Below are 16026 nucleotides of genomic sequence, written 5' to 3'. Positions count from 1 at the left end.
ATTATAATATTTTCGCAATCTGCTTTCGTCCGATTAACTGACTTGACAAGCAAATATTTTTGTCGATAATCTAAGTCATTCACATTCACCTGTCTTACAGAAATGATCGTGTTCTTATCAAAAGAGAAAGGATTATTAGAAAGAAAAGAGGAAATACGATAGTATAGGAAGAAAAATAAATGCAAGTCAGTTGATCGTGCATGATATAAAGTTCATTAATATGTTTGCATCTGATATAAAAATGTTCTCCGCTGCGTTTGATAATCCTATTAAAGATTACACATTAAACTATGCGCGAGTACTATTTATTATTTCTAGCATACGATTTCTTTAGTTTCAACACGCACATGTACATATATGTGTATTAATCATTACAATGTACTGTATTTAAGCTCTTTGATCGACGTATATTAATGAATTTCACAATTTCGAGCGTATCATATGTATATTGTCATGATTGGTGAATAAATTTTGACCAATTTCATTATTATTGTTATTATATAATTAATACTATATCTTTGCAAAAGGAAGACGATTATTATTGTTATTATCGAAGTTTTAATCGAGAATCAATGAAATAATAACGAATAATGTGCTTAAACTAAAGTTTTCGTCATAGTTGAGTGGACAACAAAGTGAAACAAAGTTGATCAAGCTATAAACGTATCCAGACGTTCCAGGATATATCCATATTCCTTTGTCTTTTATCAAATTTAGATCATAATCGATTATTTTTTTAACGAGTTAAATATAAATATAACGTCATTATAATTTTATTCCGTGCACTTTCCTTTAAATTAATGTTATGCATTCATAGATATTCTCTTTCTCGTGCACGTACTTTTTCTTTTCTCCTTTTTCTACTTTTTCCTACTCTTTTTCCTACGTTTAAATTTATTCGTTTATCAGACTCATCAATCTCTTCTCTTCGTCCCTCTCTATCTTTTATACATACGTTACAGAAAAATATTATTCTGTACTTTTATATTTACAGCAGCGTCATATAATTTATATTTTCTTCTAATTGGTAAAAAACTTCCGATCTAAAATAAATTTTCGTTCTTTCGTATAAATAGTTAATTAAAATTTAGCACTACCATATACAGAATAATTGACATAGACTAATTAAAAGTGAAAGACTTTACTGGTTGAATTTTAGTTTTATAATCGTTTTAGCTACCGATCGATTCTCTTTTTGTTCAATGTATGATTAAAAGATAGTTTAATTATGGTAGATGTAAAATATAATATATGCCAAGATACATGATATAATTATATTTGTTCGATTTCGTATCGATAAAATAAGATAGAGCAAATTTTCAATTCCGAATCAAACACGGATGTTAGAAGCATCGGATGCTATGCTTGTTCTGCAGTTTCTTTGAAACAGAGAAACAAGCTTATCGAAAGTTCGATAATCGTTTCGTTAAAGAATGCTTCGTTGACTAATAATTTTAATCAGACTGTCGGTTGTTGGTTTTATATATTTATATTATCTCTACACGATCTTCTTAATATAATTCTTCTCGTGTCTACCTCGCATTACGAAAGGATTAAAATACTAAATTTTATCGAAGGCACAAATATTTCAGTAATTTTTTTCATAGTATTTCACTAACTAATCTACTAATAATACTTCTTTTAACGGGCGAATTTCTATTTATACATAGTTTGTTATTAAAAACTGTAGCCTGAATGGCGTACACATTCTTTACTGCATTTCCCCTCTGTATTTTTCGCCATAATATAGCTTTCCCTTTCTTTCGAATAATTACAATGGCAATAACTAATTATAGCAAAACAATGTTTGCAGGAATTATCTTCTCAGTAGGTTACTACAGATTCGGATAAGTTGCATTATCATCGATATATTTATAACTAGAAGTTTTGCTTTAATCTTGTTTGTTATTCAAATACTAAGTAAGAACTATTTAAAAAAGATTCCTTGGAAATAGAGAAGTTGGCCTCTACGGGGAAGAAAATCTTCTTATGAAAAATTATACGACGGTATTGTAACCTGAAGAGGATGTAACACATTAGACGACTAACAAGCGAATATTTGTTCAATGAGAAGTAGAATAAGAATTTGTGATATTCGACGAGGAAACTAAACTTTACAAACAAAATGTTTCACGATGCACGCAATATGTATGTTTACACAGAGTGTTTCATTAAAATTGATAAATACGAGGTTTATTTCATTAAATATCTGAATATCTTAAAAACAAATTTGTATCAACTGCAATATCGTAATAGTACTATTGAAATCAAAATGATGGAAAATGTCTTTCTCGTGTCTTTTATCATATTTATCGAACACTCTGTATGATATACAACAGGTCAACCTACACTTTCTGCACAAGGAAATCTGCTATAAAGATGGGAAGACGATTCTTACAAGTTATATTACAGATTAAATATTGCATATTGTAATATTCTTATCGATGAATCAAAAGAAACGTAATTGCCGTGTTAATAAAAAGAATAATGCGTTGATATGACAGTCTCATTATAGTACCAACGATAGACATGAGTATTCTTCATTTTAAATAGGAAGCTCCAACTCGTCCATTTTACGACTAAATTTTTATAAAAAAATTTCGCATTTATTCGAAATAAGAAATTGCACCAGTTTACAACAAAAGCGCAATTTTTCATTATACTTTTATAACTTTTATAATAATTTAATAATTTTCATTGTAATTTTTCTTTAACAATGATATTAAACGAACAATAACAAATTAACTTTTCCTTTCGATAAAGTACTCGACGAATATAATTGAATTTTCCAAATATTGCAAATATAATTTTATATTCATTTTTTATAAAAATCCTTAATCACTGGTACTAACGTTCTAGTTTCGTTACGACAAAGGATACATATTTTTTATATAAACATAATAAACCAAACGTAAACTGTCTTAGTTTCTAAACAATAAAATAATCGTAAAATAATCGTAATAACAAACAAACGTCATTTTTATAAAAATCCGACAAAAATATCACTGTCACAAATGTAACATAGAATTTGGAAACGTGTGTCCCAAAATAAAATTCATTTACAAGAAAAAGAATATCAGAAATCGTTTCACGCGGTTTAAAAAGCTATGTACGTATCAAGCTATCGTACGAAATCTTTCATCCGTTGTCGGCGTGTTATTAAAACGTACAGAGAATAAAAAAAAATGTATTTGTGTAATAGATAAAAATTATAATGTTCTGTTGATAAGCTAAATGTTATTACCTATTAATTATTACACGATTAACTGCTCTATAAGTAAACAATTGGTCGACTCATGTTTTAAGTACACTTCCATTACCGGGACATAAGACATCATTCTATGTCTTATTTTTAAGTAAGCGCAGAACAATACAAAATACTGGTTGTTTTATTATAATAATAATTATCAAGGTTAAAACTCTGTATTCGTCGTTTACTCGAACCTACCTAATAAAATTTAGCATTTTTATGCTATTTGATACCAACTCTCACTCTCTCTTGTGCTCTCTTTCACTCTCTCTTTCACTCTTCCTTTCCCTCTCTCTCTCTCTCTCTCTCTCTCTCTCTCTCAATCTTTCTATCTCTGTACATTGATATTAGCGTAAAAGTAAATGCTCTGCATCTCTGCTTCGATTATACTTTCAGTCTCTTTTGCATAGAAATATGCATGCTGAATATTTCGAGCATACCATAGGCCGCTTCGAAATTCGTTATGTTTCAAGGTGGAGTTGTATCATGCAACACCCCCGTGAAATTAATTTCAATTTTAAAAAAAAGAACAAAAACAAAAAAATATAGAGAAACGAAACATCATTTCTCGTTTGCTTTATGCATTAAACAGTGAACCTCTAATTAGTCTTAGAAGAATGTAGTCCCTTCACCCAGAACTAATGTATCATGGACTGCAATGTTTATGGGTTTGTTTACATTTCTGCTACTCCTTGATTATTTAATACATCCGATTCCCTGAACTTATGCATCTCATAAGCGTGGAATCTGAAAAAATCGTTCAAGTTATATATATAGTAAAAGATCTATTTTCCTAAATAGGTTTATATTTGCTATTACTTTAATCCTTTGCACTCCTATGTCGAGTGCGACTCGACATCACTTTTTATCTCAGGAGCTGCTTCGTCGAGTCCCACTCGACATTCTTTTAGTCCCACATTTTTTTGTGAAACGCGCGAAAGATATATCGTACACTTAAAAATTACAAAATACAACAATAGCGCGAATAAAACTGGTATTTAAGTGAATTTGTTTCTTCCTTTATTTCGTTAAATTGTCTTATTTTTTAGTCAAAGTAAATTTCAAATAAAACGCCTAAAAGCGTCGGGAGCTGCTGGTAACGAAATTGAAATAAAATTCAGAGTGCAAAGGATTAATAGTTTATACAATTTCTTAGCTATTTGTGATGGTATAATGTAACAAGAAAAAAAAAAGAAAAAAAAAAAGAGAAAAGAAAAGTTAATCAGATAATAATCAGCAGTTTTGCAAGATCGGACAATGTATGACCATGTGTATGAACACAGAAATAGTGGTAACGTGGACAAATGGCCTAAGAAATATCGGATGAACCATAAACGATATTGCGAGAAAGTCTAAGTGCCGTTAGGCCAAAAGGGCCAGGGAATTGTTACTTGTCGGAGAGTCGAATGGTGAAGAGTCGAGTTGTGAAGAGTCGAATTGTGAGAAATGGAGAGTTGAGTTGCCGAATTGTTATGAGTTGTAAGCTATTAGTTGTGAGTTGTGAATTACCCATTTAGTCGTCTTAGTTATAGCACATTAGTGTATTTAGTTCACGTTAAATAACCATCGTTTCCTGTTTAATCCATTGCAAATAGATCTATATATCAATAAACTTATCATATAGGATAGAAATCATTGGAAACCCTAATTTCTAATATTTCTGAAAAAATAAAAAAGAAAGAAATAGAAATGATGTTACTGGTACACGTAATAAAATGGTTTAGAGGCGTGGAACAATGTGGCAATAAATATGAAACTTAATATTACGATAAAATAATCTAGAGGTTGATAACGATCGAATCGAAACATCCAAGTTTATAAGAGTTAAAAAAGCGCTAAAAAGGTGTTACACTTTAGTAAATATTTGTTTGTATTAAAAACTAATTCAGGTGCGCGATCAAAATTGATCAGATCGAGTAGACGACAATATTACTATTATAGATCTTCGACTATGACTGTTGTGACACTATGTGAGTTGAAACTTGCCCATATCTGTACTAGAGTGAACATTCTGTATATTAATTAAAGGATATACCATTTATACCATATATTATATATCGGTTTTATAAATTTAATAATCAACTTACGGCATTGTTCAATGTGGTAATAATAATTCAGTGATCTCCTCTCAACAATTCCATCAACAGATTAAACGAGCTGCCTTCTCCTTCAGCACGTTTAGCACTTAATAATTCCTTTCCCGCTTGGCATGTTCTTTGCAAATCTGGAATTCTCAATAATAATTCACCAAACTTAGCAGGCATTTCAGGGTACCTTGCGATAGTATATTGTTGCAATGCTTGTAAAGCCTTTTCTTGAGATGCTCTAACTTTTTCAGGTTCTTTCAGTTCACTCGTATCAGAGGTCAATAGTACTATTACCTATAAATAATAAAAACGAAACGTGTTAGTTTTATAATCAGTGTGTATTAGTATATTCGGTTATAGCATAACACGTTTCTATTAACACTCCGAGGGCGGGCGGCCAAGGGGAAGGGGCTCGCGTCGGCCTTTGCCTGTGTCTCCCCGGATCCCAATGTATGCTCGTATGAGAATTTAGCTTTTCATCGTTTGAATGGTTATTTTCTTATGTCTACGATACGAGTCATGATACGAGTGACAATAATCAATGATGGAATAAAAAAGAAGGCTACTGTAGGCAAATAAGGTTTATTACGATGCTGCACAATGCATACAAAGCGTTTTAATTTTTGTGTGTACGCTATATATATATATATACACACACACCCACACACACACAGATATATATATATATATATATATATTTATATATATTTTATATATATTTATATATATATATATATCTATATCTATATCTATATATATCTATATATATATATATCTATATATATATATATCTATATATATACACACACATGTATATATATATACACATGTATAGATATATTTCCACAGTTATTACATTTTACTCTAGAGTTATCGTTATTTTCGAAACAGGTGTAACATCCTTCTCCTTTTCGAGTTGTTACAGAGTTTGTTTACCTTTGAATTGCGTAGAATGACGATCCGAATGGATCCAGACATCGCGTCGCCATCGGAGTGTTAAATTTATTTGAATAAGAAATTAAAAGTTTTAAAAATGATGTTACAATGCCTAAAGTAGAATATTAGTTGCTTTTTCTTTTTTTGATACGATAAAATGAAACATGTGAAATAAATTAGTTTTTTTATCTTCTAAATTAACAGTGATTTAAGTTTAAGATGAGCCCGATTATAGAAAAGTAGCAGTATCTGTTAAAAACATCAATTCATATAGCAAATCTTCGTATAAACTTTTCACAGCTAACTAAACAGCTTGAACATTTTAAGCGATTAAAGAACAAGATTGTATAGTACGGTTACTCCTTTTTTGTCTTTGTTCAGCACGTTTTCTGTAGAAGCAGTAAAATTCACTTTTGAGCAGAATATCGTGTTTTACCGTAATTTTCCAGTAAATCGTGTAAAATATCAGGTAAAATATTCGAAACCATTCGAAGGCCGGAGAAACTGACGTATTACGTCTCTTCATATTCTGGCATATAGCTATTTATATAGTTATGTTTCTTCGTAGTTGGGCAATATACCTATCATTACATCAAGTACGAGAATATATCTTTCCTTAATATAATATAATACCGATTTGTTCAGTCAGACTATTATAAAATCTACTTATTATTAGGTTTCTATGCGAGTGACAAGGTATTTATATTAAAGTGATCGAAAGGAAAGAGCGAAAGAAAAATAGGAACGAGTTTATTAACAATTTTCAAATTTAATTCCTAATTCTTCTTATTATTTATTTATTTATTTATTTATTTATTATTATTTATTGGCAAATTTTCAGAAAGAAAGTCTGATTCGAAAGATTCTTATTGCTACTGCTTTCAATTTATTTTTCACAAGTAATCATGCTCTCTGTCTATTAATGTCACTGTTAAAACATTTGTTAATAAAAAGCTCAGAGAATAAGTAAACGAAGGAAAAGTAATTACCTTCATCGCCACGTATTCGTACTGATCTACTCGGAGCCTTCTCAAATTGTTAGTAAATGCAAGCATCCTCTCGATGCAGGTCGCTAAGCCAAGCTGCCTAGCTTGTTCCAGTGTAATCGACTTACCGAGAGACACTCTAATTTCACCGGGAGTGCTCATACTGCGAAAGCAGCATGAGAAGAGCAGTAGCTCGCACCAAGAATTAATCAACAGACAGATCTGATCATCGATCGAAATGTTTTTAAACAACGGCAAACTCTTGCACCACTTCACTATTTTGTAGAGTCGATGATCAGCGATATTGCAGAGGTTCGACAGAAAATCAGGATGTTGAGTTGGATTGCAATTCGTATTGTTGATTTGAGAACTGTTACCAACGGATGCAGCGTGTTGTTCGTTACCAACATTAGAAACATTGGAGCATGATCTGTTGTCTCTTCTATTACTAGCATTACCATTTCCTGTAGTTCTATTGGAGGAACACTCAATACCTGAACCCGTGTCGTTCTCTATTCCAGATCCTCCGTTGCTTCTAACACTCAATAACATCGAATCGTTGTTTCTAGTAAGATTCGTTCCTGCGTTTTGAATCCCAGTCATACGATCGTTATCATTGTAATGCCACAAGTGCTCTACGTCCATGATATCCTGTAGAAGTTGCGGTACCACTTGCATCTTATGGGAGTGATTCGAATGGTGCCTTGCCGGATAGTGATGTTCGTTACCAGCTGGAGCTGGACTACAATTTCCTCCGGTAGCTAATTTGTCGCTGGACATGTTACTCGCAGGACTACCGACAAAATTTGGTGGAAAGGTATATGTACATTGATAGGTGCTTCTGCCACCCCTGGTGCGATCCTCCCTAATCGCCTCGAGCTTCATACCTATCAATAATCAGAATTACACAATTCTCACAATTTTGTAAAATAAGTAGTAGCAATTTGTATGTTTGATAATTTACGTTTCTTCTAAAATTTAGTTTTAATATTAATAATTCTTATATGTCGTTTAAGATGTTTAAATCTATAAATTATAAAAGCGTACAAGTATAAGCAAACTGCCGAGTACAGGAGTATCTCGTTTCTCGATACCGCAATAGGTAATCCAATTCGTAACAACGCTCCACTATACGCAAGCTATAATATCACTGTACAAGTAATAGGACCCAAAGCAATAACATTTATATTAAGGATTTCAAATGGTAAAATTTGCATATACACTTGGACGAGAGAGAGAGAGAGAGAGAGAGAGAGAGGGAGAATTTGCTAACACTAAGAAAAGCCTAAAAGACTCGCGTCTATGAAACAGTAAGTATGACAGTAACTATGAAACAGTAGAAACAAACAAATCAGTATCGAGACAAATCTTAAATCAAATCACTAATCCATTTCGATACGAGCGATGAATCTGTCAGTGGATCAATGAATCTAACAATGTGCAGCACAACATTAGCCGAACACACGAACACACGATACTTGAGAGAGATTCTAGCAACGGTAACTATTATCCATCCTTCTTTTCGATTAAAACAGATTATGAAACGAAAACGTCTCGCGTTATTCAGATGAAAAGAAATGATAGCGGTTCCACGCGAAGCTCGTCGATATCCATTTCTTTGTGAATTTCAAAATGGAAAATATCTCGGAATAACTAAAGATTTCATCCCAGGCCCTGAAAACACACCCATCTCAAACGAATCATCTCTTCAAGACTTTCAATTATATGGATCCACAGAATCTTGCCCAACAACCGGAGGAAAGCGATTGTTGTAGCGATTTTTAAATCAAATAAAAATAATAAGCATAAACCAGAAAGCTATCGTACAAACGCAACAGCGCTGGCCAACACTATGTGCGAGTTTTTAGAAAGGATAATCAACGAAAGAGTAGCACAAAAGCAACACGAACTTGAACGATACCGTTCAAGTCTACACCTTTAGCGCACGATACGATATGCAAGTCGATCTACAAGTGTCGTAAATACTCTTGTCGATCGAAAAATCAATGAACACAGCCTTTATAACAAATTTCCTGGCAAATCGATCTATCCAGTCGTCCGCATCGCGCTGTTTCCGATTCCTATCAACGACGACATCTCTTACCAACGGCCTGACGCTCACTTGCGATAGAAAAAATCTCGTCACCGTTAACGGAACACTCGGAGACATTCGTCGACTAACTTTAGAATTGGTCGAAGAAAGAATCAGATCTGAAATTCTGTATCCTATCCTGAATAATATCCTATAATAATTTATCCTGTTCGCTTGGAAACGCAACTGTCAAACGCCTCCAAGGCTACACAGAGGCTATGAAGCACAGAGGTAAATTATGTAAATAACATAAAACTATGGATATGTATGTATATGTCGGGTTTACATTAGAATTAGGGTTAGGCGCGTGAAACGAATCTTCGTTTGGATTATACGTTGTCGTTATGCAATAGAGAAGACATTGACTAGTGCAAATACGATTATCACAGAACTGGACAAGTAACCGTGGTAATTAGATACTCGAGAAACTAATGACAATGATCCTAGGTTCAATAACGAATCCGCGGTCGACGGGATGATAGATGAACGTGCTCACAAAATCCAAGTCGGACGCGTGATATTCGCTGGTTGTAAGTCGTAAGGGGTTACTCTTTTCGTCGATGAGATCGCGAGAGAGAATGTCTTTCCCGTCCCGATCATGCCACAGAGGAAAACTATAATGGGGTGTGTCTAAGGACACGAGGTCATCGGATTCGTCGAGAAAAGCCTTCGTTCAGAAAGTAAGGGAAATTGACGTTGCTGCTAATTGGTCAATCTCCATATCGGTGGTTAGAAAAAGATGCTAGCCGCCTTCGAGGGAAAGTTGCTAGTGGGAGACGCCGTTCGTTGAGAAATAAGTCTCCCCTATCTTCCCCTAGTTGGGACAAAGACTGTTTGTCTGTTTGAAGGACTTTGGTTAGCTAAATCTTAAGATTTATAACGGACCCTCGGGCTAGCTGAACATGTACTGCGGAGACGCATCGACATCTGGCAATCATCTTACTCGAAGAATAGAGTGTACGTGTGGCGAGCTACGGAACGGAGACCGTTGGAATGTTTACTGTCGAGTGTTACAATTATTTCCTTTTTGAGGAGAGCTATACAATTACTCCATACCTTTGTTAGACAAAGCGTTCATCCCGTGACCGCGGCTACGTTCGGCGACTGGCTGTCGCCTCGAGCGAATAATCACAATTGTTTAATTACAGTTATAGTAGACTCTAGGTTACAATGTCGCGGGATTATCCAAAATTCCAAAGGCTCCGGTGTTCTTTCATCTCCGACATATATATCGATAGAATTATGGATTACCCGTATGAAACGCCTAAAATAATAATCTCGCGTGAAAAGACTAAATGTCATCAAATTACCACTACTATATAACAAAACCGGAGACAGCTGTGATCCATTACAGGATTATACAAGTATGCGATGCGACGTAAAACGTAGAAGAACAAGAATATCGTTTAAAATGCCTGGAAATCTCGGATTGCGCTTTTCCACGTTTAACGTTGTAAGATCTTTCTTTTAAATAATCTCATTGATCCTAAGCTTGATCCGAAACTAACCCTGATCCGGATCGGTTGTTGCTTTATCGAAATGATTCTACAACTAAAAGACGCGTGACTCGATTATCTCAAATAATCTGAAATCTATCAGTTATCCAGCGAAAACCAGTCGACGAATAAACATGACAACAACTTTCACTCGTCTTACCCATACTGAGGCACTTCTCGAATCTGCAGGCGGGGCATTTTTTCCTGGTAACAACGGTGACTGGACAGCCCGCGCCTCTAAGGCACACATAATTCTTTCGATTCTGGACGGTGCGTTTGAAAAATCCCTTGCACGACTCGCACGAGAATATTCCATAATGAAAACCACTGATCTTATCCCCGCAAATTGGGCACGGGGTATTAATTAGTTGCTGCCTCGTGGATATACCAGACGGTGCCGAGGGTATTCTACAGTCTTCCTGATCGTCTGTAGCAGCGTGTCCTTCTGGAGATAGCTCGGAACCCGGTGCAGAGGAAGCGTAGTGATGAGTAATGGCGGAAGAAGCGGTTGCTGGCAGATGAAGCGGGCTTCCTTGAGCAACTTGATGCTGGTGATGTTGCGGATGTCTCGGTTGCTGGACGGGCGAGTGTGTGGGTGGGCTGAGAGAGCCGTAGCTGTAGCAGCTGCTCGAGGCGTCCGAATTGTTTCTCGAGAGGGAGTGTGACAACGAGAGCGACAACGAGGAAGTGGAATTGTTGAAACTGTGTCGCGACAAGGATAGCGACGAAGATGGAACTGGACTTGCCGCGCCCAGGGGGGAGTGGCGAGCTGCGTGAGGACTTTGCGTCGGGGAGCTGAATACGCTGTATGCGGAATGAATGGCCGAGTCCGGTGACGGCACCTGAAAAGTTTTCAAGGTGTCAGGTGGCGTGGTAATGGTATTTTTATCGTTTCTATTTAATCGCGTGTATAGGATCTTGGTTGCTTAACGCCTATTAACCGTATTATTATTTTCTAATACGAGTAAGTACAGCTTGTAAATACAACTTGTGTTAGATTTTATAATCTACGTTACATACTATTTTATAATTTACAAGTTTTTCCTAAAATACAGTTTCAATATGAACATTTTTTGCAGAGAACTCTTTTTGCAGTATCCTTTATAAATTTATCAATTTCAAATACCTATGTCTAAACATTAACGCAATTGTATATTTTAGTATTCAACTGTACTATCGTAAATCGGCTTTGCGCGTTAAAGGATTTATTGGAAAATTGGAACAAGTGCCGAGACTGATAACGTGATTTTAACGATAAAATATGAGAGCGAGAAACGAAAAGAACAAGCGTATTACGAGACGAGTGTATATCTTGCAACAACGACGAACGAATATTTTTAACGAACGAATATCTTGTAAATTTTATACGCTTGTATTTTCAGATCCGTTTCAAGTTTTACTAATATACTAAGCAGAGTGATCGCGTCTCGTTACAGTGCTAACGAGATTTCAAAATGTTTGCTGTATATATACGCAAAAGGTGCCTAGGAATGTTGCAACGTCGAATACTTTTACGAATAATAATTCGAGAAAGCTATCACAAACATGTACACTTACAAATGCTTTATTACGATAGAACGTAATAAGGGATGTTATAGGAAAGAACGGTTTGACTTTTCGTTCGGATATAACGATAACGTAAATATCAATTTCAAGAAGAAACAGATTGAACAGCTTTTCCTTTTGCACGATAATCGACCACCTAACGATACAAGCGAATCGGCAAGTAACGCGTTACGCGTTGCATAAATTTGCATTTTCTTAATTAATCGCTATTTCACTATTTTACGAGAAATAGGACAGTAGAAAGTGGAATAGCTGACTTTGTCCGTTCTATTATCAATTATATTATCTGGTCGCTGTTCCGACCAACGTAACGTTTATACGCTCATACTGGATGTATGTACACTGGAACGACGAATTTCAAAATCGATACACGGATAACATTAAAGAAACACGCTGGTTTGTATTACCTGCGATCTCGTGTGGCTATGCTTTGTTAAATGGTGTCTAGGATTCAACACTGGACTGTGATTCGGTGTCGAACTATTGTAACCACCAAGTAATTTTCCTACGAGAAGAGGCAAATCGTTTTGTTGTGTCTGTTCAAGATTCTCAATGTTGCGCTGTTGTTGCTGTTGTTGTATTTGCTGGCCGTGATTCAGAGGTAATCCGGTGTCGTGAAAAGAGCCAAACGTGAAGCCTGGGTTGGACTGAAAATCTGGCTCTGGTTTTATGGGAAATTTTTGTTCCATTGGCCCGGGACTCGCGCCACATACTTGAACACCCTCCATTGACGTGTCCTCGTGTGTATCCTGTGATAAAATAAATAGTTTCGTTTATAAAAATGCCCATACCAAAGACGCGTTTCATTTAGGGAAATGACGAAAAACTCAGTTAGGTGGAAGCCTGGTATTTCTACGCTTCTCAAAGTACTCTACCCTTAGATATACCCTTAGATTTATAGATAAATACGAACGTGTCCAAAAGTATTTTTTTCGAAAAAAAAAAAAGATTTTTTTTCGAAACGGATACTCGTAGAGAGTGGAAATTTAGCTGGACCACGTTGGAACCTGCTTGGCACGCACTCGGGCCTATCATTAGCCTATCATTAGCCTATCGTTAACCTATCCTTAACCTACCTATTTAACCTACATATTTAACTGGATTTCATCGTAAATCGTTCTTATTATCATTCCGAACTAAATATTATAACGAGTAGAGTACCTTACCTTACCTAACGAGTAGTATCACCGTAGTAAGAAACGCTTAAAAAAAAAAAAAGAGCAGTAGTCTAGCGATTATTAGGCTGTTCTTATATGCTGGTTTTCAAATGGTTTAACTTTACCGAGTGCTTAGAAAATAATAGCAAGTTACTTAGGGCACGTACTTGATTTGTAATCGTATTGGAAGACATTTCTTGATCGGATAGTTCTCCCTCCCACGACATGGGCCTCTCCGGTTGTTGCTGAGACGCGTCGCTTCCATCGTAACAACCGTTTCCATCCTCGACCTCTTCATCGCCGATTTTCTCCCCGCTTTGACTCTGACTACCAGACACGTCTCGCTTCTTCTTCGTACGCAAATTCACCCCTCGGAAGTCGATTTTGCTTATCTCAACGTCGCTATCCTCCGCGTCATCATCCGCCGTGCTCTGGTCAAGGATGTTCACTCCGATGCCGATACTCTGTGTGCCGGTGCTACTGCCTATCCCCGTGGTAGACACAACGTTCGCGTTTCCACATCCCAGTATGGAGCCACAGCTCGACACCACCGATACCGTCACGCCATTCTGCCCGCCAAGATACTTGCATATACCCTTGCCTGAAAATCCCATCAGACAGTTTCGTTAGATTTAACAGTTTCATCACGGCTAATAAATTTCCTGCTAAAAATACCGCTATCATTGGCTATAGCGTAAGCTATAAGATAGAAAAGAATTTCGTTAGGCAAAATTATAGCATTTCCGATCCGGTGTACGACGATCCTCGCCCAAACATCGTCTCTGTATTTTCCATTCAACAACTGAGAGACCAAAAATTCTATCTCTCTTATACGCCGATCGATGGATCTTTCTATCTGTTCTCTATAAAACAGGCGAAATTAAGATCCAAGTATCTGGCTTACATAGCTTAGATATCTAACTATACCAACAGCCTATCGCAAGATTATCGTTCTACTAAGCATTTTCTGGTATAGCGGATACTATATATATACAGCAGATATTCCAATAAACGTACAAATTTTATATTTTTTCTTTCGATGATTCTTAGATAATCTCTATCTTAGATAATACGAATGTACGACTTGGATCAGTTATCTCAGCAAGTAGTAGAGATAACTCCGTGACAATTTCGTACTCGTTATATATTGTCCGTGGCGATATTGTACCAGCCTCGTACAGTCTCTACTTCGCTAATTTTCCATTACTTTTCGTCGAACAATTTGAAATACTTTGAAATAATTTGGAATACTATTATTATTCCACCTAACACGATATATGCTTACTTCCGTTAATATTCCGATTAAAATGGAATAACTTTTTTCACGAGTTAGAAGGATTAGTTTAGCGGATTTCCTGTTAAATAATAGGAAATTGAAATAATTAAACGTACTCTTAATATAATAATAATTAATTATATAACTGGCGGATACGAAATATTTCTATGATAACTGTTCGAACATAGTACTACGACGAGCTACCGCATATACAGTGTTTTCAAGCTATTTTGCAATTTGGTTACGCGATAGCGCGTTATACCGCGTGATCCGTTCTGCCTCTTTGATACGTACTACCCTCTTTGATCGCGCAACAAACGTGACAAGTGTTTTAGAAGAAATTCAAGTATTAATAGAAAACTATATTCTACAGTAAAGGATTACCATCGTGCATGTCCTGATTAGGGGGTACATTGATCGTCGTGACAGAGACGTTCTTTCCCGTTTCGGAGGAGCGGGCCGCGGTGATCGTGCAAGACGGTCCACCGCCAGGAGTGGAGGAACAGCAGCTGGTCGACGAAGTGGCCGATGTGGTGGTCGCCAGGGAGGACGTAGAGGTGGTGCAAGAGGCAGAGACGGAGGCGGAGTTGTCTGGAACGGTTGAACAAGTGGACGAGGAGGCAGCGGTGCAGGAGTTTGTCTTCCAGGACTGTGAGGTTGGCCACCAACCAGGACCCGGCCCTGGGCCCGGTCCAGGGCCCTCGCCGGGCCCGTTTTGCTCCGACATCCTCAGCTAGTTAATTCGTCACACGCTCGTGACGTGACTCGCAGTCTTTGGACGGTCGTGAAATTCTGCGGCATTCTGGGAACAACTTTTCTGCCTTCTCGAGCAATCAGCCTCTGCTGCTACTTCCAGATAATTTCTATTTTCTCTCACTCGGCGTCTATTAATCACGTTAGCGTGCGTTCGCACATCGAAGAACGACCGGTGCCTGCGTGCCTGCGTGCCTGCGTGCCTGCCAACAGAAAACTTCAACGATTATCAAATTACGATATATAAAGTGAGAATATCGATTGTGCGGTACCTATGTGTCTTTCTATCGTATACAGGACATAACACAACATCTCGCCTAAATACCCTAGTACCGACTACCAGCTGATTCCCATAGAAACAAATTTTCTTCATTCCGTTAACATCCCGTTACTCGAGAAAATCGAGAATTTTTTAGGAAATATTACA

General features: G+C 36.4%; 1 protein-coding gene across 4 annotated transcripts in view; it reads right to left on the bottom strand.

Annotated features, from left to right (window-relative positions):
• Positions 1–1441: 1441 nt before the first annotated feature.
• The window catches only part of LOC117235693 (nuclear hormone receptor FTZ-F1 beta), a 30329-nt gene continuing 15744 nt past the window's right edge, over positions 1442–16026 (bottom strand). The window contains exons 2-8 of one of the 4 annotated variants that reach the window (XM_033497976.1): positions 15231–15816; positions 13738–14171; positions 12821–13162; positions 11008–11689; positions 7263–8146; positions 5338–5631; positions 1442–3997 (exon numbers count right to left, since the gene is read on the bottom strand). In XM_033497976.1, the coding sequence (XP_033353867.1) occupies positions 5365–5631; positions 7263–8146; positions 11008–11689; positions 12821–13162; positions 13738–14171; positions 15231–15573 (2952 nt within the window). In that variant the 5' untranslated portion in view covers positions 15574–15816 and the 3' untranslated portion in view covers positions 1442–3997; positions 5338–5364. The other 3 variants (XM_033497975.1, XM_033497977.1, XM_033497978.1) reach the window with 3 other exon arrangements.

This window comes from Bombus vosnesenskii, unplaced genomic scaffold (assembly GCF_011952255.1).
Source record: "Bombus vosnesenskii isolate JDL3184/JDL3185 unplaced genomic scaffold, Bvos_JDL3184-5_v1.1 scf7180000013319, whole genome shotgun sequence".
Taxonomy (NCBI): domain Eukaryota; kingdom Metazoa; phylum Arthropoda; class Insecta; order Hymenoptera; family Apidae; genus Bombus; species Bombus vosnesenskii.
This window is presented reverse-complemented; position numbering and strand designations above follow the sequence as displayed.